Below are 24,040 nucleotides of genomic sequence, written 5' to 3'. Positions count from 1 at the left end.
ACAAAACCATAGTTAGTTATTGTCTGAGACGACCCTGGTGCATCAAAACCATGTCTCACTTCCTCACAGGAACACAGCGGGTAACAACATCCTGTTTCTAATGTGCCTGGTGTCTCTCAGCAGCAGCTTCTCTTCCTGGGGTTTATTATGGATCCCCATTAGTTCCTGCCAAAGCAGCAGCTACTCTTCCTGGGGTTTATTATGGATCCCCATTAGTTCCTGTCAAAGCAGCAGCTACTCTTCCTGGGGTTTATTATGGATCCCCATTAGTTCCTGTCAAGGCAGCAGCTACTCTTCCTGGGGTGTATTATGGATCCCCATTAGTTCCTGCCAAGGCAGCAGCTACTCTTCCTGGGGTTTATTATGGATCCCCATTAGTTCCTGCCAAGGCAGCAGCTACTCTTCCTGGGGTTTATTATGGATCCCCATTAGTTCCTGTCTAGACAGCAGCTACTCTTCCTGGGGTGTATTATGGATCCCCATTAGTTTCTGTCATGGCAGCAGCTACTCTTCCTGGGGTTTATTATGGATCCCCATTAGTTCCTGACAAGGCAGCAGCTACTCTTCCTGGGGTTTATTATGGATCCCCATTAGTTCCTGTCAAGGCAGCAGCTACTCTTCCTGGGGTTTATTATGGATCCCCATTAGTTCCTGCCAAGGCAGCAGCTACTCTTCCTGGGGGTTATTATGGATCCCCATTAGTTCCTGTCAAGGCAGCAGCTACTCTTCCTGGGGTTTATTATGGATCCCCATTAGTTCCTGCCAAGGCAGCAGCTACTCTTCCTGGGGTTTATTATGGATCCCCATTACTTCCTGTCAAGGAAGCAGCTACTCTTCCTGGGGTTTATTATGGATCCCCATTAGTTCCTGTCAAGGAAGCAGCTACTCTTCCTGGGGGTTTATTATCGATCCCCATTAGTTCTTGGGGTTTATTATGGATCCCCATTAGTTCCTGCCAAGGCAGCAGCTACTCTTCCTGGGGTTTATTATGGATCCTCATTAGTTCCTGTCTAGACAGCAGCTACTCTTCCTGGGGTTTATTATGGATCCCCATTAGTTCCTGCCAAGGCCGCAGCTACTCTTCCTGGGGTTTATTATGGATCCCCATTAGTTCCTACCAGGGCAGCAGCTACTCTTCCTGGGGTTTATTATGGATCCCCATTAGTTCCTGCCAAGGCAGCAGCTACTCTTCCTGGGGTTTATTATGGATGCCCATTAGTTCCTGTCAAGGCAGCAGCTACTCTTCCTGGGGTTTATTATGGATCCCCATTAGTTCCTGTCAAGGCAGCAGCTACTCTTCCTGGGGTTTATTATGGATCCCCATTAGTTCCTGTCAAGGCAGCAGCTACTCTTCCTGGGGTTTATTATGGATCCCCATTAGTTCCTGCCAAGGCAGCAGCTACTCTTCCTGGGGTTTATTATGGATGCCCATTAGTTCCTGTCAAGGCAGCAGCTACTCTTCCTGGGGTTTATTATGGATCCCCATTAGTTCCTGTCAAGGCAGCAGCTACTCTTCCTGGGGTTTATTATGGATCCCCATTAGTTCCTGTCAAGGCAGCAGCTACTCTTCCTGGGGTTTATAATGGATCCCCATTAGTTCCTGTCAAGGCAGCAGCTACTCTTCCTGGGGTTTATTATGGATCCCCATTAGTTCCTGTCAAGGCAGCAGCTACTCTTCCTGGGGTTTATTATGGATCCCCATTAGTTCCTGTCAAGGCAGCAGCTACTCTTCCTGGGGTGTATTATGGATCCCCATTAGTTCCTGTCAAGGCAGCAGCTACTCTTCCTGGGGTTTATTATGGATCCCCAGTAGTTCCTGTCAAGGCAGCAGCTACTCTTCCCGGGGTTTATTATGGATCCCATTAGTTCCTGCCAAGGCAGCAGCTACTCTTCATGGGGTTTATTATGGATCCCCATTAGTTCCTGCCAAGGCAGCAGCTACTCTTCCTGGGGTTTATTATGGATCCCCATTAGTTCCTGTCAAGGCAGCAGCTACTCTTCCTGGGGGTTTATTATGGATCCCCATTAGTTCCTGTCAAGGCAGCAGCTACTCTTCCTGGGGTTTATTATGGATCCCCATTAGTTCCTGTCAAGGCAGCAGCTACTCTTCCTGGGGTTTATTATGGATCCCCATTAGTTCCTGTCAAGGCAGCAGCTACTCTTCCTGGGGTGTATTATGGATCCCCATTAGTTCCTGTCAAGGCAGCAGCTACTCTTCCTGGGGTTTATTATGGATCCCCATTAGTTCCTGTCAAGGCAGCAGCTACTCTTCCCGGGGTTTATTATGGATCCCCATTAGTTCCTGCCAAGGCAGCAGCTACTCTTCATGGGGTTTATTATGGATCCCCATTAGTTCCTGCCAAGGCAGCAGCTACTCTTCCTGGGGTTTATTATGGATCCCCATTAGTTCCTGTCAAGGCAGCAGCTACTCTTCCTGGGGTTTATTATGGATCCCCATTAGTTCCTGTCAAGGCAGCAGCTACTCTTCCTGGGGTTTATTATGGATCCCCATTAGTTCCTGTCAAGGCAGCAGCTACTCTTCCTGGGGTTTATTATGGATCCCCATTAGTTCCTGCCAAAGCAGCAGCTACTCTTCCTGGGGTTTATTATGGATCCCCATTAGTTCCTGTCAAGGCAGCAGCTACTCTTCCTGGGGTTTATTATGGATCCCCATTAGTTCCTGCCAAGGCAGCAGCTACTCTTGCTGGGGTTTATTATGGATCCCCATTAGTTCCTGTCAAGGCAGCAGCTACTCTTCCTGGGGTTTATTATGGATCCCCATTAGTTCCTGCCAAGGCAGCAGCTACTCTTCCTGGGGTTTATTATGGATCCCCATTAGTTCCTGCCAAAGCAGCAGCTACTCTTCCTGGGGTTTATTATGGATCCCCATTAGTTCCTGCCAAAGCAGCAGCTACTCTTCCTGGGGTTTATTATGGATCCCCATTAGTTCCTGCCAAGGCAGCAGCTACTCTTCTTGGGGTTTATTATGGATCCCCATTAGTTCCTGCCAAGGCAGCAGCTACTCTTCCTGGGGTTTATTATGGATCCCCATTAGTTCCTGCCAAGGCAGCAGCTACTCTTCTTGGGGTTTATTATGGATCCCCATTAGTTCCTGTCTAGACAGCAGCTACTCTTCCTGGGGTCCAAACACACCAAAGCATCCACATTACATATAAAACAACAGATAAAACAGTGAACTATGTTTGTACTGAACTAAACTAAAGTTAAATTATTACATCATATAACATCCCTACACCACCACATGTCCACGACACAACATGATGTCCTGTGGTGGCTCAGTTGGTAGAGCATGGTGTTTGCAACGCCAGGGTGGTGGGTTCGATTCCCGCGGGGGACCAGTACGGAGAAGAAAACATTTATGAAATGTATGCATTCACTACTGTGAGTCGCTCTGGATAAGAGTGTCTGCTAAATGACTAAAATGTAAATGTACAATGTTTTCCAGACCCTTTGCTATTGATACTCGACACTGAGCTCATGTGCATCCTGTTTCCATTGATCATCTTTGAGATGTTTCTACAACTTGATTGGAGTCCACCTTGTGTTAAATTCAATTGATTGGACATCATTTGGAAAGGCACACACCTGTCTATATAAGGTCCCACAGTTGACAGCGCATGTCAGAGCAAAAAAACAAGCCATGAGGTTGAAGGAATTGTCCGTAGAGCTCCGAGACAGGATTGTGTCGAGGCACAGATCTGGGGAAGGGTACCAAAACATTTCTGCTGCATTGAAGGTCCACAAGAACACAGGGGCTTCCATCATTCTTAAATGGAAGAAGTTTGGAACCACCAAGACTCTTCCTAGAGCTGGCCGCCCGGCCAAACTGAGCAATCGGGGGTGAAGGGCCTTGGTCAGGGAGGTGACCAAGAACCCGATGGTCACTCTGACAGAGCTCCAGAGTTCCTCTGTGGAGATAGGAGAAACTTCCAGAAGGACAACCATCTCTGCAGCACTCCACCCATCAGGCCTTTATGGTAGAGTGGCCAGACGGAAACCACTCCTCAGTAAAAAGCACATGACAGCCCGCTTGGAGTTTACCAAAAGGCACCTAAAGGACATTCAGATCATGATAAACAGGATTCTCTGGCTTGATGAAACCAAGATTGAACTCTCTGGCCTGAATGCCAAGCGTCACGTCTAGAGGAAACCTGGCACCATCCCTACGGTGAAGCATGGTGGTGGCAGGTCATGCTGTGGGGATGTTTTTCAGCAGCAGGGACTGGGAGACTAGTCAGGATCGAGGAAAAGATGAACAGAGAGATCTTTGATTAAAACCTTCTCCAGAGCTCTCAGGACCTCAGACTGGGGTGAAGATTCACCTTCCAACAGGACAACGACCCTAAGCACACAGCCAAGACAACACAGGAGTGGCTTCGGGACAAGTCTCTGAACGTCCTTGAGTGGCCCAGCCAGAGCCCGGACTTGAATCCGATCGAACATCTCTGGAGAGACCTGAAAATAGCTGTGCAGCAAAGAATGGGAGAAACACCCAAAACACAGGTGTGCCAAGCTTGTAGTGTCATACCCAAGAAGACTTGAGGCTGTAATCCCCGCCAAATGTTCTTAAACAAAGTACTGAGTAAATGGTCTGAATACTTATAAGTAAATGTGATATTTCAGTTTTTTATTTTTTTTGCTTTGTCATTATGGGGTATTGTGTGTAAAGTAATGAGAGAAAAAAACTATTTGATCAGTTATAGAATAAGGCTGTAATGTAACAAAATGTGGGAAAAGTCAAGGATACTTTCTGAAGGCCCTGTGTGTATGAAGAGACTCTTATCAGGACCTGGACTGCGTTCCCCACAAGCCCCTGCTTCAAAGCCACAGGAAAGGAAGAGAGGAAGGGCCCAGTGACCTCACACCACCTTAGCTTTAATACACTCCTCTCAACCTCTCTTCCTCTCTCTTCCTCTCTCTCTTCCTCTCTCTCTTCCCTCTCTCTCTCCCTCTCTTCCTCTCTCCTCTCCCTCTCTCTCTCTCTCCCTCTCTCTCTTCTCTCTCTCTCTCTTCCTCTCTCTCTCTTCCTCTCTCTTCCTCTCTCTCCTCTTCCTCTCTCTCTTCCTCTCTCTTCCTCTCTCTCTCTCCCTCTCTCTCTTCCTCTCCCTTTCTCTCTCTCTTCCTCTCTCCCTCTCTCTCTTCCCCTCTCTCTCCCTCTCTTCCTCTCTCTTCCTCTCCTCTTCCTCTCCCTTTCTCTTCTCTCCCTCTCTCTCTTCCTCTCTCTCAACCTCTCTTCCTCTCTCTCTTCCTCTCTCTCTCTCTTCCTCTCTCCCTTCCTCTCTCTTCCTCTCTCTCTCTCTCTCTCTCTCTCTTCCTCTCTCTCTCTCTTCCTCTCTCTCTCTCTCTTCCTCCTGCTCTCTCTCTTCCTCTCTCTTCCTCTCTCTCTCTCTCTCTCTTTCTATTTTCACTTCTTCAATCTGCAGTGCACCAGGAGGTGAAAATATCCATCTCATTAAATGTCTCTCACCCTGGAGGAGAAAGACACACACACACACACACACACGCACACACATTTTTTTCCCCCGTACTGGTCCCCCGTGGGAATCGAACACACACCATGCTCTACCAACACAAAACCTTGAGACTGACCTGAACTGGTCTCAGCTCGTAAGGACTAAATTACACACTATTCCCTACACAAGGCTCTGGTCTAAAGTAGTGCACTATATAGGGAATAGGGTGCTGCTTGGCATGCACACTAAATACTCTGCAGGCTGATTAAATATAGAGGTGTACACACGGCTAGAGCCTCGGTCATGGAGAAGGGGAATGGGACAGAATTGACAGGGAAGATATGGTTCATCACGCTGAGAAATCACTAGAAAGACAAGCTTCACAGCAACCATGATGGAAGAGCTTCACAGCAACCGTGAAGGAAGAGCTTCACAGCAACCATGATTAGTGTGGTGTTAGTGTTAGTTAGCCAGCTACATAGTTGTCTGTGCTGTCTCTGTATCTAAGATAATTGTGTAGTTTGAGTTTGAGTATTATCGAGGTGTGCTAGCCAGCCGCGACGCGGCGCCAGACTTACTCAACACACCTAGTCATCATTAACCCACTGCCAGCTAGCCATCCGTTACCGACTAGCAGCGCTGTAGTTACTAATACTTCACAACGGAACGATTTGACTAGTGCAGTGTTACCTAGCTAGCTACCTAGTTGTCTTTGTCATAGCTTGATAATTGTTAATTGATAATTGTTAGCTAGCCAGCCATCGAGGTTAGCTAGCCAGCTATTTCCGTCCCCCGCGACGCCATTTTTCCTAACCTAGCCAACTATTACCGACGAGCAGCATTGTTGAAACTAAATACACTACAAGGAACGTCTTGATTAGTGTTATGTTAGCTAGCTAGCTACAAAGTTGCTTTGTATCATGACAAGGTGTAGTACTGAAACTACCGAGGTTACCTAGCCAGCTACACGTTCAAAGTCAACAACGCAGCCACTGCTAGCTAGCCTACTCCACCAGCCAGCAGTACTGTATCATTTTAGTCAATAACATTTTTGCAACGTAAGCTTAACTTCCTGAACATTCGAGACGTGTAGTCCACTTGTCACTCCAATCTCATTTGCATTAGCGTAGCCTCTTCTGTAGCTTGTCTACTATGTGTCTGCCTATCCCTGTTCTCTCTCCTCTGCACAGGCCATACAAACGCTCCACACCGCGTGGCCGCTGCCACTCTAACCTGGTGGTCCCAGCGCGCACGACCCACGTGGAGTTCCAGGTCTCCGGCAGCCTCTGGAACTGCCGGTCTGCGGCCAACAAGGCTGAGTTCATCTCAGCCTATGCTACCCTCCAGTCCCTAGACTTCCTGGCGCTGACGGAAACATGGATCACCACAGATAACACTGCTACTCCTACTGCTCTCTCCTCGTCTGACTACGTGTTCTCGCATACCCCTAGAGCATCGAGCCAGCGGGGTGGTGGCACTGGAATCCTCATCTCTCCCAAGTGGACATTCTCTCTTTCTCCCCTGACCCATCTGTCTATCTCCTCATTTGAATTCCATGCTGTCACAGTTACCAGCCCTTTCAAGCTTAACATCCTTATCATTTATCGCCCTCCAGGTTCTCTTGGAGAGTTCATCAATGAGCTTGACGCCTTGATAAGTTCCTTTCCTGAGGATGGCTCACCTCTCACAGTTCTGGGTGACTTTAACCTCCCCACGTCTACCTTCGACTCATTCCTCTCTGCCTCCTTCTTTCCACTCCTCTCCTCTTTCGACCTCACCCTCTCACCTTCCCCCCCTACTCACAAGGCAGGCAATACGCTTGACCTCATCTTTACTAGATGCTGTTCTTCCACTAATCTCATTGCAACTCCCCTCCAAGTCTCCGACCACTACCTTGTATCCTTTTCCCTCTCGCTCTCATCCAACACTTCTCACTCTCCCCCTACTCGGATGGTATTGCGCCGTCCCAACCTTCGCTCTCTCTCTCCCGCTACTCTCTCCTCTTCCATCCTATCATCTCTTCCCTCTGCTCAAACCTTCTCCAACCTATCTCCTGATTCTGCCTCCTCAACCCTCCTCTCCTCCCTCTCTGCATCCTTTGATTTCCTCTGTCCCCTATCCTCCAGGCCGGCTCGGTCCTCCCCTCCTGCTCCGTGGCTCGACGACTCACTGCGAGCTCACAGAACAGGGCTCCGGGCAGCCGAGCGGAAATGGAGGAAAACTCGCCTCCCTGCGGACCTGGCATCCTTTCACTCCCTCCTCTCTACATTTTCCTCTTCTGTCTCTGCTGCTAAAGCCACTTTCTACCACTCTAAACTCCAAGCATCTGCCTCTAACCCTAGGAAGCTCTTTGCTACCTTCTCCTCCCTCCTGAATCCTCCTCCCCCTCCCCCCCCCCCCCTCCTCCCTCTCTGCGGATGACTTCGTCAACCATTTTGAAAAGAAGGTTGACGACATCCGATCCTCGTTTGCTAAGTCAAACGACACTGCTGGTCCTGCTCACACTGCCCTACCCTGTGCTTTGACCTCTTTCTCCCCTCTCTCTCCAGATGAAATCTCGCGTCTTGTGACGGCCGGCCGCCCAACAACCTGCCCACTTGACCCTATCCCCTCCTCTCTTCTCCAGACCATTTCCGGAGACCTTCTCCCCTACCTCACCTCGCTCATCAACGCATCCTTGACCGCTGGCTACGTCCCTTCCGTCTTCAAGAGAGCGAGAGTTGCACCCCTTCTGAAAAAACCTACACTCGATCCCTCCGATGTCAACAACTACAGGCCAGTATCCCTTCTTTCCTTTCTCTCCAAAACTCTTGAACGCGCCGTCCTTGGCCAGCTCTCTTGCTATCTCTCTCAGAATGACCTTCTTGATCCTAATCAGTCAGGTTTCAAGACTGGGCATTCAACTGAGACTGCTCTTCTCTGTGTCACGGAGGCTCTCCGCACTGCTAAAGCTAACTCTCTCTCCTCTGCTCTCATCCTTCTAGACCTATCTGCTGCCTTTGATACCGTGAACCATCAGATCCTCCTCTCCACCCTCTCCGAGCTGGGCATCTCCCGCACCGCGCACGCTTGGATTGCGTCCTACCTGACAGGTCGCTCCTACCAGGTGGCGTGGCGAGAATCTGTCTCCGCACCACGTGCTCTCACCACTGGTGTCCCCCAGGGCTCTGTTCTTGGCCCACTCCTATTCTCGCTATACACCAAGTCACTTGGCTCTGTCATATCCTCACATGGTCTCTCATATCATTGCTATGCAGATGACACACAATTAATCTTCTCCTTTCCCCCTTCTGACAACCAGGTGGCGAATCGCATCTCTGCATGTCTGGCAGACATATCAGTGTGGATGACGGATCACCACCTCAAGCTGAACCTCGGCAAGACGGAGCTACTCTTCCTCCCGGGGAAGGACTGCCCGCTCCATGATCTCGCCATCACGGTTGACAACTCCCTTGTGTCCTCCTCCCAGAGTGCTAAGAGCCTTGGCGTGACCCTGGACAACACCCTGTCGTTCTCCACCAACATCAAGGCGGTGACCCGATCCTGTAGGTTCATGCTCTACAACATTCGCAGAGTACGACCCTGCCTCACACAGGAAGCGGCGCAGGTCCTAATCCAGGCACTTGTCATCTCCCGTCTGGATTACTGCAACTCGCTGTTGGCTGGGCTCCCTGCCTGTGCCATTAAACCCCTACAACTCATCCAGAACGCCGCAGCCCGTCTGGTGTTCAACCTTCCCAAGTTCTCTCACGTCACCCCGCTCCTCCGCTCTCTCCACTGGCTTCCAGTTGAAGCTCGCATCCGCTACAAGACCATGGTGCTTGCCTACGGAGCTGTGAGGGGAACGGCACCTCCCTACCTTCAGGCTCTGATCAGGCCCTACACCCAAACAAGGGCACTGCGTTCATCCACCTCTGGCCTGCTCGCCTCCCTACCTCTGAGGAAGCACAGTTCCCGCTCAGCCCAGTCAAAACTGTTCGCTGCTCTGGCACCCCAATGGTGGAACAAGCTCCCTCACGACGCCAGGACAGCGGAGTCAATCACCACCTTCCGGAGACACCTGAAACCCCACCTCTTCAAGGAATACCTGGGATAGGATAAGGTAATCCTTCTACCCCCCCCCCCCCTTAAAAGATTTAGATGCACTATTGTAAAGTGGTTGTTCCACTGGATATTATAGGTGAATGCACCAATTTGTAAGTCGCTCTGGATAAGAGCGTCTGCTAAATGACTAAAATGTAAATGTAAATGTAAGGAAGAGCTTCACAGCAACCCCATCACATGGTGACGTAGTAACCACTACAGGACGCATGGTGACGTAGTAACGCATGGTGACGTAGTAACCACTACAGGACACATGGTGACGTAGTAAACACTACAGGACGCATGGTGACGTAGTAACCACTACAGGACGCATGGTGACGTAGTAACGCATGGTGATGTAGTAACCACTACAGGACACATGGTGACGTAGTAAACACTACAGGACGCATGGTGACGTAGTAACCACTACAGGACGCATGGTGACGTAGTAACCACTACAGGACACATGGTGACGTAGTAACCACTACAGGACACATGGTGACGTAGTAAACACTACAGGACACATGGTGACGTAGTAACCACTACAGGACACATGGTGACGTAGTAAACACTACAGGACGCATGGTGACGTAGTAACCACTACAGGACACATGGTGACGTAGTAACACATGGTGACGTAGTAACCACTACAGGACACATGGTGACGTAGTAACCACTACAGGACACATGGTGACGTAGTAACCACTACAGGACACATGGTGACGTAGTAACCACTACAGGACACATGGTGACGTAGTAACCACTACAGGACACATGGTGACGTAGTAACCACTACAGGACGCATGGTGACGTAGTAACGCATGGTGACGTAGTAACCACTACAGGACACATGGTGACGTAGTAACCACTACAGGACACATGGTGACGTAGTAAACACTACAGGACACATGGTGACGTAGTAAACACTACAGGACACATGGTGACGTAGTAACCACTACAGGACACATGGTGACGTAGTAACCACTACAGGACACATGGTGACGTAGTAAACACTACAGGACGCATGGTGACGTAGTAACCACTACAGGACACATGGTGACGTAGTAAACACTACAGGACGCATGGTGACGTAGTAAACACTACAGGACGCATGGTGACGTAGTAACCACTACAGGACGCATGGTGACGTAGTAACCACTACAGGACGCATGGTGACGTAGTAACGCATGGTGATGTAGTAACCACTACAGGACGCATGGTGACGTAGTAACGCATGGTGACGTAGTAACCACTACAGGACGCATGGTGACGTAGTAACCACTACAGGACACATGGTGACGTAGTAAACACTACAGGACACATGGTGACGTAGTAAACACTACAGGACGCATGGTGACGTAGTAACCACTACAGGACACATGGTGACGTAGTAACCACTACAGGACACATGGTGACGTAGTAACCACTACAGGACACATGGTGATGTAGTAACCACTACAGGACACATGGTGACGTAGTAACGCATGGTGACGTAGTAACCACTACAGGACACATGGTGATGTAGTAACCACTACAGGACACATGGTGACGTAGTAACCACTACAGGACGCATGGTGACGTAGTAACCACTACAGGACGCATGGTGATGTAGTAACCACTACAGGACACATGGTGACGTAGTAAACACTACAGGACGCATGGTGACGTAGTAACGCATGGTGACGTAGTAACCACTACAGGACGCATGGTGACGTAGTAACCACTACAGGACACATGGTGACGTAGTAACCACTACAGGACACATGGTGACGTAGTAACCACTACAGGACACATGGTGACGTAGTAACCACTACAGGACACATGGTGACGTAGTAACCACTACAGGACACATGGTGACGTAGTAACCACTACAGGACACATGGTGACGTAGTAACCACTACAGGACACATGGTGACGTAGTAACGCATGGTGACGTAGTAACCACTACAGGACGCATGGTGATGTAGTAACCACTACAGGACACATGGTGACGTAGTAACGCATGGTGACGTAGTAACCACTACAGGACGCATGGTGACGTAGTAACCACTACAGGACGCATGGTGACGGAGTAACGCATGGTGACGTAGTAACCACTACAGGTTGTCAGCGGGAAGCTGGTTGTTTCATTACTGGGAATAAGAAAGAATTCCATTTTTTTTTATTTAACCTTTATTTAACCTTTATTTAACCTTTATTTAACCTTTATTTAACCAGGCAAGTCAGTTAAGAACAAATTCTTATTTACAATGAAGGTCTACACCGGCCAAACCCGGTGTCACAAGTGTTGAAGCCGTGTTGAAGAGACCAAACTGCATGCGGAACGTGGATACTCATCTTTTAATATCAACTACCCACAACCTACCAAACCAAACACACGCCTACTTATAGGACTCCCAATCAGAGACAATTAGAAACACCTGCCTCCAATTGAGAGTCCAGAACCCTAAACCTACACATAGAAAAACAAACCTAGAACCTATACCACAACTAACACACCCCACTACACCACACACAAAACCCCACAATACAAAACAAATATACCTCTGCCACGTCCTGACCAAATATAATACAAATAATACCTAAATATTGGTCAGGACGTGACACCCAGACGACGCTGAGCCAATTAATGCGCCGCCCTATGGGACTCCCAATCACGGCCGGTTGTGATACAGCCTGGAATTGAACCAGGGTCTGTAGTGTCTTAGACCGCTGCGCCACTTGGGAGACCTCAGTATTCACTATGCAGCTTTATTTTTGGGAGTGTTCGAAAAACAAATTGAGCTGACAATTACTGACTGACTGCAGTGTTTTACCAACACTACGTTCTAATGAAATAGTGACTGAGTAGTGTGTGTGTGTGTGTGTGTGTGTGTGTGTGTGTGTGTGTGTGTGTGTGTGTGTGTGTGTGTGTGTGTGTGTGTGTGTGTGTGTGTGTGTGTGTGTGTGTGTGTCTGTGTGGTCTGCCGACTGCTGAACATCCACTGTCTGTAATTGAGAGCCCTCCTGTCAGGTAATGTGAGAGGAACAGGAAGAGACCTCCTGTCAGGGAACAGGAAGAGACCTCCTGTCAGGGAACAGGAAGAGACCTCCTGTCAGGGAACAGGAAGAGGAACAGGAAGAGACTTCCTGCCAGGGAACGTGAGAGGAACAGGAAGAGACCTCATCAGATAGGCCAGCAGTAGAGAACATTACAGTTGATGAAGGTTCTTAACAACCTGGCCAGAGTTAGCAGGAATGAGTTTAGGCACTTGGCAGGATTACAGATTTGGGCATCTCATCTGTTAAACACACACACACACACGATACACACACACACACACACACACACACACACACACACACACACACACACACACACACACACACACACACACACACACACACACACACACACACACACATTAATGTGCTGGAACATCTGTCTAGGCAGATGGAAGAGCAGATCTGGAGTCAAAGTAAATCTCAGCAACGACTAAATTCTTCATCCAGGTGGTTGTTTGAGTTATTATGAGTTAAAACTCATTGATAGACATTGTCCTTTACCACAGAGCAGCAGCAGTGGAGAGACACTCTACCTTCAGCACTACACAGAGCAGCAGCAGTGGGGATACACTCTACCTTCAGCACTACACAGAGCAGCAGCAGTGGGGATACACTCTACCTTCAGCACTACACAGAGCAGCAGCAGTGGAGAGACACTCTACCTTCAGCACTACACAGAGCAGCAGCAGTGGGGATACACTCTACCTTCAGCACTACACAGAGCAGCAGCAGTGGAGAGACACTCTACCTTCAGCACTACACAGAGCAGCAGCAGTGGGGATACACTCTACCTTCAGCACTACACAGAGCAGCAGCAGTGGGGATACACTCTACCTTCAGCACTACACAGAGCAGCAGCAGTGGAGAGACACTCTACCTTCAGCACTACACAGAGCAGCAGCAGTGGGGAGACACTCTACCTTCAGCACTACACAGAGCAGCAGCAGTGGGGAGACACTCTACCTTCAGCACTACACAGAGCAGCAGCAGTGGGGATACACTCTACCTTCAGCACTACACAGAGCAGCAGCAGTGGAGAGACACTCTACCTTCAGCACTACACAGAGCAGCAGCAGTGGAGAAACACTCTACCTTCAGCACTACACAGAGCAGCAGCAGTGGAGAGACACTCTACCTTCAGCACTACACAGAGCAGCAGCAGTGGGGAGACACTCTACCTTCAGCACTACACAGAGCAGCAGCAGTGGGGAGATACTCTACCTTCAGCACTACACAGAGCAGCAGCAGTGGAGAGATACTCTACCTTCAGCACTACACAGAGCAGCAGCAATGGGGAGACACTACCTTCAGCACTACACAGAGCAGCAGCAGTGGGGAGACACTCTACCTTCAGCACTACACAGAGCAGCAGCAGTGGGGAGAGGATCTACCTTCAGCACTACACAGAGCAGCAGCAGTGGGGAGACACTCTACCTTCAGCACTACACAGAGCAGCAGCAGTGGAGTGACAGTCTACCTTCAGCACTACACAGAGCAGCAGCAGTGGGGAGACACTCTAGCTTCAGCACTACACAGAGCAGCAGCAGTGGGGAGACACTCTACCTTCAGCACTACACAGAGCAGCAGCAGTGGAGAGATACTCTACCTTCAGCACTACACAGAGCAGCAGCAGTGGAGAGATACTCTACCTTCAGCACTACACAGAGCAGCAGCAATGGGGAGACACTACCTTCAGCACTACACAGAGCAGCAGCAGTGGGGAGACACTCTACCTTCAGCACTACACAGAGCAGCAGCAGTGGGGAGAGGCTCTACCTTCAGCACTACACAGAGCAGCAGCAGTGGGGAGACACTCTACCTTCAGCACTACACAGAGCAGCAGCAGTGGAGTGACAGTCTACCTTCAGCACTACACAGAGCAGCAGCAGTGGGGAGACACTCTAGCTTCAGCACTACACAGAGCAGCAGCAGTGGGGAGAAACTCTACCTTCAGCACTACACAGAGCAGCAGCAGTGGGGAGACACTCTACCTTCAGCACTACACAGAGCAGCAGCAGTGGGGAGACACTCTACCTTCAGCACTACACAGAGCAGCAGCAGTGGGGAGAGGCTCTACCTTCAGCACTACACAGAGCAGCAGCAGTGGGGAGACACTCTACCTTCAGCACTACACAGAGCAGCAGCAGTGGGGATACACTCTACCTTCAGCACTACACAGAGCAGCAGCAGTGGGGAGAGGCTCTACCTTCAGCACTACACAGAGCAGCAGCAGTGGGGAGACACTTCAGCTTCATGGCCCCCCCTCTCTCTCTCCCACTGGACACTGAGCATAGCAATTTACACTTTAACATTAATAACATGGCTATATACAGGAAGTACCAGGTAATAACATGGCTATATACAGGAAGTATCAGGTAATAACATAGCTATATACAGGAAGTATCAGGTAATAACATGGCTATATACAGGAAATACCAGGTAATAACATGGCTATATACAGGAAGTATCAGGTAAATACATGGCTATATACAGGAAGTACCAGATAATAACATGGCTATATACAGGAAGTACCAGGTAATAACATGGCTATATACAGGAAGTACCAGGTAATAACATGGCTATATACAGGAAGTACCAGGTAATAACATAGCTATATACAGGAAGTACCAGGTAATAACATGGCTATATACAGGAAGTACCAGGTAATAACATGGCTATATACAGGGAGTACCAGGTAATAACATGGCTATATACAGGAAGTACCAGGTAATAACATGGCTATATACAGGAAGTACCAGGTAATAACATGGCTATATACAGGAAGTACCAGGTAATAACATGGCTATATACAGGGAGTACCAGGTAATAACATGGATATATACAGGAAGTACCAGGTCATAACATGGCTATATACAGGAAGTACCAGGTAATAACATGGCTATATACAGGAAGTACCAGGTAATAACATGGCTATATACAGGAAGTACCAGGTAATAACATGGCTATATACAGGAAGTACCAGGTAATAACATGGCTATATACAGGGAGTACCAGGTAAAAACATGGATATATACAGGAAGTACCAGGTCATAACATGGCTATATACAGGAAGTACCAGGTAATAACATGGCTATATACAGGAAGTACCAGGTGATAACATGGCTATATACAGGAAGTACCAGGTAATAACATGGCTATATACAGGGAGTACCAGGTAATAACATGGCTATATACAGGAAGTACCAGGTAATAACATGGCTATATACAGGAAGTACCAGGTAATAACATGGCTATATACAGGAAGTACTAGGTAATAACATGGCTATATACAGGAAGCACCAGGTAATAACATGGCTATATACAGGGAGTACCAGGTAATAACATGGATATATACAGGAAGTACCAGGTCATAACATGGCTATATACAGGAAGTACCAGGTAATAACATGGCTATATACAGGAAGTACCAGGTAATAACATGGATATATACAGGAAGTACCAGGTCATAACATGGCTATATACAGGAAGTACCAGGTAATAACATGGCTATATACAGGAAGTACCAGGTAATAACATGGCTATATACAGGAAGTACCAGGTAATAACATGGATATATACAGGAAGTACCAGGTCATAACATGGCTATATACAGGAAGTACCAGGTAATAACATGGCTATATACAGGAAGTACCAGGTAATAACATGGCTATATACAGGAAGTACCAGGTAATAACATGGCTATATACAGGAAGTACCAGGTAATAACATGGCTATATACAGGAAGTACCAGGTAATAACATGGCTATATACAGGAAGTACCAGGTCATAACATGGCTATATACAGGAAGTACCAGGTAATAACATGGCTATATACAGGAAGTACCAGGTCATAACATGGCTAACACCCCAGAGAGGATCAGCTCACCTGTAAAGCAGATGGCTAGAATTCCTCTAATGAAAACACCAGATTGTAACTTTGAACAAAACAGTTGTTAGCATTCTGTCTCTGCTTCAGTTACTGTCTATAATTTGTAGATAAAGGAAACAATCCCTTTGTGGAGGTAAGAGGTTGCTTCCTAATAAGGTAAGAACAAGCCTCTCTCTATCTGTTCCTGCAGGAAGGAGAAGGAGGGAAAGGAAGGGGGGTTCAGGATGCCTCTTTTGTGTGACAGGTAAAATAGAGGGAACTAACTACAGGTCTACACCCACTCTCTCGCTCTTACACACACACACACACACACACACACACACGATACACACACACACACACGATACACACACACACACACACACACACGATACACACACACACACACACACACTCACACACACACACACACACACACACACACGATACACACACACACACACACTCACACACACACACACACACACACTCACACACACACACACACACTCACACACACACACACACACACACACACACACACACACACACACACACACACACACACACACACACACACACACACACACACACACACACACACACACACACACACACACACACACGATACACACACACACACACACACACACACACACGATACACACACACACACACACTCACACACACACACACACACACACTCACACACACACACACACACTCACACACACACACACACACACACACACACACACACACACACACACACACACACACACACACACACACACACACACACACACACACACACACACACACACACACACACACACACTCACACACACACACACACACACACACACACACACACACACACACACACACACACACACACACACACACACACACACACACACACACACACACACACACACACGATACACACACACACACACACACACACACACACGATACACACACACGACCACCACTCTGTATCTCCCTAATGATCCCTTCAGTTCACACCTCCACCTCTGGAACCAGGGGCACCATGGGACTGGAGAGGAGGAGGGGGGAGGTGGAGAGGTGGACGGGGAGGGGGAGGGGGGGGGGGGAATGGGGGAGGAGGAGGGGGAGGGATGGAGAGGAGGAGGGGGAGGGATGGAGGCGGGGGGGGGGAGGGCGGGGGAATGAAGGCGGGGCAGCAGCCTCCTGAGGTAGCAGAGGAAGGAGGATAGTAGTAGCAGAGTGGCTAATCATTACACTATAATAAACACATACAGAGATACAGCTTATCAATAGACCATAGTAGCAGAGTGGCTAATCACTGTGTCTGTGGGCTGGCTTGTAGCCAGACTATCCTCTGTGTCTGTGGGCTGGCTTGTAGCCAGACTATCCTCTGTGTCTGTGGGCTGGCTTGTAGCCAGACTATCCTCTGTGTCTGTGGGCTGGCTTGTAGCCAGACTATCCTCTGTGTCTGTGGGCTGGCTTGTAGCTAGACTATCCTCTGTGTCTATGGGCTGGCTTGTAGCCAGACTATCCTCTGCTCTGTGTCTGTGGGCTGGCTTGTAGCCAGACTATCCTCTGTGTCTGTGGGCTGGCTTGTAGCCAGACTATCCTCTGTGTCTATGGGCTGGCTTGTAGCCAGACTATCCTCTGTGTCTGTGGGCTGGCTTGTAGCCAGACTATCCTCTGTGTCTGTGGGCTGGCTTGTAGCCAGACTATCCTCTGTGTCTGTGGGCTGGCTTGTAGCCAGACTATCCTCTGCTTTGCTTTCATCTGCACTAGAGCAATACATTAAGGGATTGATGCTGGGCACGAGCAATGATGTAATGCAGATAGTGGATCCGCGGTATCAATGCTGAGCGTTGGGGTGTGTGTGTGTGTGTGTGTGTGTGTGTTTGCACATAACACCATCAACTGACAGGGGACCCATGTTTACAAACTAAGACTATCATTTATCAGTAGAAATCAATGAACGCCCGTCAAGGTACATGTCGCAGATGGGACCACACAAAGACACACACTGGCCATAGCAACGATGATCCATCTCTAGGGAAGCATTAATCACACAACATTCCAATACTATTAAACCCCACATTGTCTGGTTCTGCCTGTAGATTAAAACCCACATTGTCTGGTTCTGGTTCTGCCTGTAGATTAAACCCACATTGTCTGGTTCTGGTTCTGCCTGTAGATTAAACCCACATTGTCTGGTTCTGGTTCTGCCTGTAGATTAAACCCACATTGTCTGGTTCTGGTTCTGCCTGTAGATTAAACCCACATTGTCTGGTTCTGGTTCTGCCTGTAGATTAAACCCACATTGTCTGGTTCTGCCTGTAGATTAAAACCCACATTGTCTGGTTCTGTCTGTAGATTAAAACCCACATTGTCTGGTTCTGCCTGTAGATTAAACCCACATTGTGTGGTTCTGGTTCTGCCTGTAGATTAAAACCCACATTGTCTGGTTCTGGTTCTGCCTGTAGATTAAAACCCACATTGTCTGGTTCTGCCTGTAGATTAAAACCCACATTGTCTGGTTCTGCCTGTAGATTAAAACCCACATTGTCTGGTTCTGGTTCTGCCTGTAGATTAAAACCCACATTGTCTGGTTCTGCCTGTAGATTAAAACCCACATTGTCTGGTTCTGCCTGTAGATTAAAACCCACATTGTCTGGTTCTGGTTCTGCCTGTAGATTAAAACCCACATTGTCTGGTTCTGCCTGTAGATTAAACCCACATTGTCTGGTTCTGCCTGTAGATTAAAACCCACATTGTCTGGTTCTGGTTCTGCCTGTAGATTAAAACCCACATTGTCTGGTTCTGGTTCTGCCTGTATAAATAGCCTTAACCATCACCTAACTCAGATGAGCTTTATTAGTCTGTGTTGATAGATTAGACCAAGGAAATGAAGAAGGGAGTGAGCGACCAAATGCAGCAGCAGCTGCTGCAGTACAACACTTGATTTAAAACGATGTGTTTTAAATGTAAATATGACAAAGTTTTAGATCAACGCAGAATATTATCCAACATGGAAACCACTACAGTATCAGAAAACATTCAAATGGAACAACAAACAAAACCAACACTATAATAGAGTACTGACCTAGACAGACCAAAGCGAACCGTATTAATATCCATAAAACCAGGAGAAGCTCTGGCGCTCTAGTCCGATCCATCATTCCAGCAGCCCAGGTCGTCCTTTTGTCATCTTGGGGGTAATTTCCGTAACATCTGTACCAATAGCATCCGAATATTTTCCGTGACCTTTGTAGATGTCATGAACTCAAGTCCCCTCTCTGTAGAAAAAAACAATAATAATAACTAGGACGTGGGTAAATTGTGTTTGCAGCTCAGATACGCTACGCAGAGGGAGGCAGCCCGCTAGGACAATGTGATACAGTGAAAAGAGAAGATGTGATCGTACATCGTCGGTCTCTGCTTCAATGGCTCGTTTGGTTTCCGCTTTGATTTATATCCTAAAAGGAAGGAAGGGAAAAGTCTCTGCGTTTGTGAGACATTAGACAAAAGGCACGTCGGCAATACACTTACGACTGTCCCCGGTCCTTTATTTCGGTTTGGACTGTTCACTGTTTATAGCTGCTATTTTATTCGCCGTCAACACTCGAGTATTTTCATCTCCCTTTATGCACTATCCTGTGCATGAAAGTGGACAATGGTGCAGGGATCATTTTACCGTGCAGTTACGCGTTGTCTGTCATATTTAAGTTCAACCTAAATCTTAGTTTTTGCAGTCGCTGCAGTTTGTTATGCCGAGCAGAGCCTTCTTTGAATTGAATAATGTTTTTCCCCCCATCCCGTGCAGGGAGGTCTTCATTGAATACGTCGTTATAATGTTTTTGTCGTCAAATCCTGACCCCCAATGGCCGCATGGTGCATGTTCGCGCCAGTGATTCTATTAAGAATAAAATAAAATACATTTTTATTTTGTCACATGCGCCGAATAAAACAGGTGTAGTAGACCTTACAGTGTAATGCTTACTGACAAGCCCTTAACTAACAATGCATTTTTTTTTTATGACAGTTAAGAAAATATTGACTAAATAAACTAAAGTAAACACAATAAAATAACGATAAGGAGGCTATATACAGGGCGTTACGGTACAGAGCAATGTGCTTTATATAGGGTATTACGGTACAGAGGTGGTACAGGTTAGTCCAGGTAATTGAGGTAATATGTACATGTAGGTAGGGGTAGTGACTAGGCATAGATAATATACAGAGAGTAGCAGCAGTGTAAAAACAAATATTAAAATAGTCTGGGTAGCCATTTAATTAGCTGTTCAGGAGTCTTATGGCTTGTGGGTAGAAGCTGTTCAGGAGCCTTTTGGACCTAGACTTGGCGCTCTGGTACCGCTTGCCGTGCGGTAGCAGAGAGAACAGTCTATGACTTGGGTGGCTGGAGTCTTTGACAATGTTTTGGGGCCTTCCTCTGACACCGCCTGGTATAGAGGTCCTGGATGGTAGGAAGCTTGGCCCCAGTGATGTACTGGGCCGTACGCACTACCCTTTGTAGTGCTTTACGATCGGAGGCCGAGCAGTTGCCATATCAGGTGGTGATGCTGCCTGTCAAGATGCTCTCGATGGTGCAGCTGTAGAGCTTTTTTGGGATCTGAAGACCCATAGTTTGTTAGTGATGTGGACACCGACACTCATCACTAAGCTAAGGACCCCTGGGACTAAACACCTCCCTCTGCAACTGGATCCTGGACTTCCTGACGGGCCGCCCCCAGGTGGTGAGGGTAGGTAATAACACATCCGCATGCTGATCCTCAACACGGGGCCCCGCAGGGGTGCGTGCTCAGGGGTGCGTGCCCAGGGGTGCGTGCCCAGGGGTGCGTGCCCAGGGGTGCGTGCTCAGGGGTGCGTGCCCAGGGGTGCGTGCCCAGGGGTGTGTGCCCAGGGGTGCGTGCTCAGGGGTGCGTGCCCAGGGGTGCGTGCCCAGGGGTGCGTGCCCAGGGGTGTGTGCCCCTGTATATAGCCTCACTTTTTATTTTACTGCTGCTGTTGAATTACTTTTATTTTCTATTTTCTATTTTTTACTTATCTATTTTTTTTTACTTAACACTTATTTTTCTTAACTACATTATTGGTTAAGGGTTTGTAAGTAAAACATTTCACTGTAAAGGTCTACACCTGTTGTATTCAGCATGTGACAAATAATATTTGATTTGATTTGAATACTCTCTTGGTATTCGCCCTGTTTAACTTAAATTCGGTTTAATTAGTTACTAAAATGCTGGCCCGTGTAATTTTCTACAACATATCATTATGGTTGGATTTCGGGAAGGGCAGGGAGGTCACCGTCATCAAAGCTTAGAGATCCTTGAGAAAGAGGTGGTGGGTCCGTCTGAAAAACAAAAAGGCACTGCTGAGATTCGAACTCAGGATCTCCTGTTTACTAGACAGGCGCTTTAACCAACTAAGCCACAGCGCCGCCGAGTCATGCAGGAATTAAAAGGGTAAATATCTTTACTGTTGGCAAAATGTGAAACTCTTAAGAATATTTTGGTTGTTTTTTTTCCCCTTCATCATATCACCATCAGGTTTTACCAGTTGAATATTGACACAAACATAATACTTTTTTCGTATTACAACTTTTCTGAAATATTTGATTAAAATATGCAAAATGAGGCGATATAACGTTAAATATGCAATATTTGCATATCGCGCAAATAAATGTTTCTGGAAACTGGATGAAGTCAGCCTAAAAATGTTCGTTTCATTTTAAGACATACATATTTATTTCATAATTTATGTCTGTAAAATACAAGTCATGTAACGTTAAATGGCATTTTTTGGCGCAATTTTTCCAACGCAAATTTTATTTAGAATAAAAAATGAACAACCTATAAACGATTCCCTCTGGACAAATCTGGAGAATATATCTCAGTATAACCCACACAACATGTGGAGAATGCAGATGGTAAGTCAGTCTGGAGAATATATCTCAGTATAACCCACACAACATGTGGAGAATGCAGATGGTAAGTCAGTCTGGAGAATATATCTCAGTATAACCCACACAACATGTGGAGAATGCAGATGGTTCTGAAGATGAGAAACAAAATGGGGGGAGTCTGTGTTGGCTTGTGGGAAGATATAAGGGAGTCTGTTGGCTTGTGGGAAGATATAAGGGAGTCTGTTGGCTTGTGGGAAGATATAAGGGAGTCTGTGTTGGCTTGTGAGAAGATATAAGGGAGTGTGACTTTTGGGAAATGGATGTTAAAGACAAGTACACTGAATTTAGACTAACAAACTTCCCTTTTAGACCCAGTCACCATCTATTCAAAGTAAATTACTATAGATTGTCCAGTTTGAAACATTCACTATGAAATGGGCTTTTACATTATGTGTAATTTTATGTAGTGAGCTTTGAAATTATTGCTGAATTTCCATTTTAAAGTGCTTAAAACAAAATGTGGATGATGGTAGTATGGGAAACTAAAGAAAATATACATTTGTAATGTTTACTTTTAGAAAATACTAATATTAAATTGACCAAAATACCCCAAAAAATCTCAAAATAGGTAGATGCAAAAATTGGCTTAAACGTTAACAAAAGGCTCCGCTGAGATTCGAACTCAGGATCTCCTGTTTACTAGACAGGCGCTTTAACCAACTAAGCCACGGCGCCGGTGAATGTCTAAGTGAAAAAAGGCTTTATATTTCAATCATGTATATCTCATATCGATAATGAGTCGATAATACAGTGTAAATCGGTAATTTACATCTCAGACGGTGTTATGTCTTTAGTTATGTTGCAGAACATAAATTAATCAATATTAATCCCATAGTTTACATTTCAAACATTCACAAGCTCGGACAAGTGGTGTTCGGGTCATAAGGTAGTCGCCCCAGACTCAACCTTGTGTGTCAAATCAAAATGTATTTGCGTCATGCTTCGTTAACAACAGGTGAGTAACAGTGAAGTGCTTTACGGCTCTTCCCAACAACGCAAATACACTCTGATCTGGGGTGTCGTGCTGCCGCAGCACGGGTTCTTCATTTCTCAATTTGACTCCAGAATACACAGAGCTGGTAAAAAAAAACTATTTCTAGGAATTTTCATTCAGATAAATTCTAAAGAAATTATATTTAATTACCACAAAAAAATCTAAAATCAATCTGTGAACGTTACCAAGGTTAAGTTATTGCCTAGGGTTCTACCAGTGGTCCTGCTGGGCCAGCCCCTATGTTAACAGCAGGGTTCTACCAGTGGTCCTGCTGGGCCAGCCCCTATATTAACAGCAGGGTTCTACCAGTGGTCCTGCTGGGCCAGCCCCTATATTAACAGTAGGGTTCTACCAGTGGTCCTGCTGGGCCAGCCCCTATATTAACAGCAGGGTTCTACCAGTGGTCCTGCTGGGCCAGCCCCTATATTAACAGCAGGGTTCTACCAGTGGTCCTGCTGGGCCAGCCCCTATATTAACAGCAGGGTTCTACCAGTGGTCCTGCTGGGCCAGCCCCTATATTAACAGCAGGGTTCTACCAGTGGTCCTGCTGGGCCAGCCCCTATATTAGCAGCAGGGTTCTACCAGTGGCC

At 47.3% G+C, this 24,040-nt stretch overlaps 1 protein-coding gene and 2 non-coding genes across 3 annotated transcripts in view; all 3 read right to left on the bottom strand.

Moving 5' to 3' along the window:
- Positions 1-20,330, bottom strand: part of lrp3 (low density lipoprotein receptor-related protein 3) — a 75,400-nt gene extending 55,070 nt beyond the window's left edge. The window contains exons 1-2 of the mRNA XM_045708709.2: positions 19,901-20,330; positions 19,580-19,772 (exon numbers count right to left, since the gene is read on the bottom strand). Of these exons, the coding sequence (XP_045564665.2) occupies positions 19,580-19,655 (76 nt within the window). The 5' untranslated portion in view covers positions 19,656-19,772; positions 19,901-20,330. The remainder of the gene's footprint in view (positions 1-19,579; positions 19,773-19,900) is intronic.
- Positions 20,331-21,857: 1,527 nt separating this feature from the next.
- trnat-agu (transfer RNA threonine (anticodon AGU)) lies at positions 21,858-21,931 on the bottom strand. Its single transcript has one exon. It is a non-coding gene; the product is annotated as a tRNA-Thr (tRNA).
- A 1,126-nt stretch (positions 21,932-23,057) lies between these two features.
- Positions 23,058-23,131, bottom strand: trnat-agu (transfer RNA threonine (anticodon AGU)). Its single transcript has one exon. It is a non-coding gene; the product is annotated as a tRNA-Thr (tRNA).
- Between the last annotated feature and the right edge of the window lie 909 nt (positions 23,132-24,040).

The sequence above is a fragment of the Salmo salar genome, chromosome 26 (genome assembly GCF_965601325.2).
Source record: "Salmo salar chromosome 26, fSalSal1, whole genome shotgun sequence".
NCBI lineage: Eukaryota > Metazoa > Chordata > Actinopteri > Salmoniformes > Salmonidae > Salmo > Salmo salar.
Note: the sequence above shows the minus strand (reverse complement) of the source record. Positions and strands in the feature narration are given on the sequence as shown.